The sequence below is a fragment of the Gymnogyps californianus genome, chromosome 28, assembly GCF_018139145.2.
Source record: "Gymnogyps californianus isolate 813 chromosome 28, ASM1813914v2, whole genome shotgun sequence".
NCBI lineage: Eukaryota > Metazoa > Chordata > Aves > Accipitriformes > Cathartidae > Gymnogyps > Gymnogyps californianus.
The window spans coordinates 1,697,578-1,702,444 of NC_059498.1; the positions used below are offsets into that span (position 1 = coordinate 1,697,578).

Here is a 4,867-nt window from a genome sequence, read left to right on the forward strand (position 1 = left end):
CCAGTTAAACTCATGTCCTGGTTTCGGCTAGGACAGAGTTAATTTTCTTCCTAGTAGCTGGTATAGTGCTGTGTTTTGGATTTAGTAGGAAAAGAATGTTGATAACACACTGATGTTTTTAGTTGTTGCTAAGTAGTGTTTATACTAAGTCAAGGATTTTTCAGCTTCTCGTGCCCAGCCAGCAAGAAGGCTGGAGGGGCTCAAGAAGCTGGGAGGGGACACCATCAGGACAGCTGACCCAAACTGGCCAAAGAGCTATTCCATAGCATATGACATCACGCCCAGTATATAAACTGGGGGGAGTTAACTGGGAGGGGGGATCGCGGCTCGGGAACTAACTGGGCATCGGTCAACGAGTGGTGAGCAATTGCATTGTGCACCACTTACTTTGTATAGTTTAATTCTTTTAGTATTGCTATTGTCATATTATTATTATCATTATCATTGTTTTTCATTCCTTTTTGTCCTATTAAACTGTCTTTATCTCAACTCACGAGTTTTTTTTTCCTGATTCTCTCCCCCATCCCAGGGGTGGGGGGGCAGTGAGCGAGCGGCTGCGTGGTGCTTAGCTGCCGGCTGGGGTTAAACCACGACAACTCAGTTGAGAGTAAATCTGTGTCCAGACTTGACTATCTCCAGGCCTGACTGACAGGCATGTACTGCAGCTTTTCAGATAAATCATGCAATGGAGAACCGCTCCCCCTGCTCCTCCTGACCCCTCCCCAGCCCCACTGATCAGAACAGGGCCCAGATGATGGACTTTTAGATTTTTCTCACTAGATGTTGGTTATTTGAATCAATACATAAAAATTTCACTTGTAGTGTTCTGGGGATTTTGAGCAAAGTGCAGACAGAGACCTGAGCAATTTGTTCCAGAAATCTGGGGGTTATATTTGATTAAAAGTGGAATTGCTGACTCATATCCGCACTGCCAGTGTTAAGACATCTCATTCAGTCTGAATTTCCTTCACCTGGCCTTCGGACTGTCTTTCCCCACTCTTATCTTTAGTCATCAACTGTAGAGTGACCTCTGCATTGTAGTCATCTTCTGTGAACAGCAGAGAGAAAGTGATTTTGTAGGGAAGAATCACCTCATGTGATGCAGGTGTCTTCTGGATGATAACCTAAGTGACTGCTTAGAAGTGCTGTATCTTTGTTTAATTAAACAGAAGAATAGTATGATTCACCCGAAAAAAGACAGACATCATTATCCATAGAGGACAATTTCTGAACAATCTGACGGGCCTATCTGAGATGGTATGATGAGTTCTCCCATGGAGGGGTCTGTCCCTCACCCTTAGTTAGAGAGCATAAAGCCAGAGTTAGACATGAGCTATGCACATGTTGTCTCCTCCTGCCAAGCCTTTTCCCTGTGCCTAGTTTGTGTAGTTTGTGTGTATTTTCCATACCAAATTTTTATCCCTAAAGTTTGGTGGGATCAGCCCCAAGACCACGACTGGTTAAAAAATAACAGATTAAAATAGATATGCAAGTGCTCTATAGGTCTTTCTTTACAGTTAGTTCCAGGAGCTAACAGGAGAATCAGAGAGAGGGTGTTGTCAAACCTAAACAATGAGGAAAAAATAACTGACTCTTACAATTGCAAGTAGTCAATACCCAACAGACTATTTTACACCGGGAACATAAACACATTGAAATACTCAAGGTTTGTGATGTGGCTTTTCCCAAAATATTAACCACAGCCTTCTCCTAATGGCAGGTGAGCTACTTTATTTTACGTCAGTCTCCTTTCTCTTCTTCTGCATGTTGTTGTTGTTCTCCCACCTACACAGGACTTCTCTTTAAGGGAGACTCATCTATCTATGAAGTGAATGGATGTCCTGGTTTCGGCTAGGACAGAGTTAATTTTCTTCCTAGTAGCTGGTATAGTGCTGTGTTTTGGATTTAGTAGGAAAAGAATGTTGATAACACACTGATGTTTTTAGTTGTTGCTAAGTAGTGTTTATACTAAGTCAAGGATTTTTCAGCTTCTCGTGCCCAGCCAGCAAGAAGGCTGGAGGGGCACAAGAAGCTGGGAGGGGACACCATCAGGACAGCTGACCCAAACTGGCCAAAGAGCTATTCCATACCATATGACATCATGCCCAGTATATAAACTGGGGGGAGTTAACTGGGAGGGGGGATCGCGGCTCGGGAACTAACTGGGCATCGGTCAACGAGTGGTGAGCAATTGCATTGTGCACCACTTACTTTGTATAGTTTAATTCTTTTAGTATTGCTATTGTCATATTATTATTATTATCATTATCATTGTTTTTCATTCCTTTTTGTCCTATTAAACTGTCTTCATCTCAACTCACGAGTTTTTTTTTCCTGATTCTCTCCCCCATCCCAGGGGTGGGGGGGCAGTGAGCGAACGGCTGCGTGGTGCTTAGCTGCCGGCTGGGGTTAAACCACGACAATGGATTATTGGAATAGAAAATAAATTCCAAGACATCTTTTATTCTTGAAAAGAACTGCTCCTCCTGAAGAGTGCCTGGGACAAAGGTAATTTCCTGGAGAGTGAATGACATTCTTTAGTACTTTTGTGCAGTACTGTGGAGTGTATACAGGATTATCTGTGTTCAGTAGGTAATTCTTTTCTAGAATGAATGCCATCCACAGAATGATAACAAGAGGGACTCATTGCCAAAAACCCACTCTATCAACAAATTAATCATTTCTGGGTTTTAAGGACCAGCCTTCTTTGCTTCGCAGCATGTGTTATGGTAGCAGATCTCAGCTGGATAATGGGAGAAAAGTCCACTTCAAAAGACTGGGGCAGTAGAGTACAATCCTCATCCTAAAGAGTAAAATATTCTACCATCATAAAGAAGACATATCTTCCTTTCCATTGACTAGAAGTGAAGTACACTTATTTGGAAAAGTTGCTCTTATTGTCCTGGTTTCAGCTGGGATAGAGTTAATTTTCTTCCGAGTAGCTGGTATAGTGCTGTGTTTTGGATTTAATATGAGAACAATGTTGATAACACACTGATGTTTTTAGTTGTTGCTAACTAGTGTTTATACTAAGGCAAGGATTTTTCAGCTTCTCATGCCCAGCCAGCAAGAAGGCTGGAGGGGCACGAGAAGCTGGGAGGGGACACCGCCAGAACAGATGACCCAAACTGGCCAAAGGAATATTCCATACCATATGGCATCATGCCCAGCATATAAATTGGGGGGAGTTGGCTGAGAGGGGTGGATCGCTGCTCGGAAACTAGCTGGGCATTGGTTGGCGAGTGGTGAGCAACTGCATTGTGCATCACTTGTTTTGTGTATTCTAATTCTTTTAGTATTTTTATTGTAATTCTATTATTATTATTATCATTATTATTTTCTTCCTTTCTGTCCTATTAAACTGTCTTTATCTCAACCCACAAGTTTTATTTTATTTTCAGTTCTCTCTCCCGTCCCACTGGGTGGGGGGAGTGACTGAGTGGCTGCGTGGTGCTTGGTTGCTGGCTGGGGTTAAACCATGACGCTTATCAAAAACTATGTGAAGGGAACCATATTCCCTCCCTTGCCTAAAAAATCTTTAGCACTAAAAATACCTAAACACAGCAGTAAAATATCACTTCCTCTTCTGGGATCTTGTCCTGCTACAAAGCAGTATGTATAAATATTTAATTTACTATTTTTTATTTCTCTAGATTAACTAGAAAATGGATATGTAATGACTTCTGCCGTTAAAAAAACCCTGAGGGACATGACCAGCAGGAACCACACAGTAGTGACCTATTTCCAATTTTTACCTTTCTCCAGCATTCCAGAGATCCAAGGCTCTCTCTTTTGTCTGGTATTGCTCATGTACCTCAGTACTTTGGTGGGAAACATCCTCATCATTATGATCACTATAGTAGATGCTGCCCTTCACTCCCCCATATATTTTTTCCTCAAGAACTTGTCCTTCCTGGAGATTGGCAACACTACATCCACAACCCTCAGGATGCTGGCGAACTTCCTCACAAAAAGGAAGGGCATATCCTTTCTGGGCTGTGCCACACAGATGTATGCCTTCTCCCTCTTAGGGATCACAGAATGTTGTCTGCTGGCTGCCATGGCCTATGATCACTATGTGGCCATATGCCATCCCCTACGCTACACAACCATGATGAGCTGGAACATGTGCTTCCTGCTACTGGCTGTATCTTGGCTTATTGGGGTCTTGGTGGCCTTAGGGCAGACAACTTTCATCTTTACCCTTCCATATTGTGGGCCCAACAGGATCAATCACTTCTTCTGTGACCTGCCGCCTCTGCTGAAGCTGGCTTGTGTGGCCACCTACAAGAATGAAATCACCACCTACATAATAGCTGTCCTCTTCATCATGGTACCCTTCTTACTCATAGTTGTGTCATATGTCCAGATTCTCCACACCATCTTCAAGATGCCATCAGCTGGGGGTAAGAGAAAAACATTCTCTACCTGCTTCTCTCACCTGGTCGTGGTCACACTGTTTTACGGATCTGGCATTGTGACCTACTTGAGACCCAAAGCTTTTTATTCAAGCAGCAGTAACAAACTGCTCTCTCTCTCTTACACACTGATGTCTCCAATGATGAACCCCTTGATTTACAGCTTGAGGAACAAAGAGGTGAAACAAGCCTTGAAAAGACTGATAGCCAAAAATATAAATATGTGACATGTTTATGAATTATATTAAATTAAATCTAGCAGTAGCTTTGTGCTATATTTTGCGGGTTACTGGAAGGACAATATGACTTGCCATTACTTACCCAAAAAGTCGTATCTACCTTGTAGCTCTGAGTCAATCCTCCAGATAATTTCATCTTTCTTTTTTTTTTTTAAAGAAGGTATTTTTCAGATTATTTTTCATGTCATTTTAGGGTAGATTTGGCATACA

At 42.3% G+C, this 4,867-nt stretch overlaps 1 protein-coding gene across 1 annotated transcript; it reads left to right on the top strand.

Moving 5' to 3' along the window:
- Positions 1–3,709: 3,709 nt before the first annotated feature.
- LOC127026474 (olfactory receptor 10A4-like) lies at positions 3,710–4,645 on the top strand. Its single transcript, XM_050911733.1, has one exon. It carries the CDS (start codon positions 3,710–3,712, stop codon positions 4,643–4,645), a length of 936 nt encoding a protein of 311 aa, XP_050767690.1.
- The last annotated feature ends 222 nt before the right edge of the window (positions 4,646–4,867 follow it).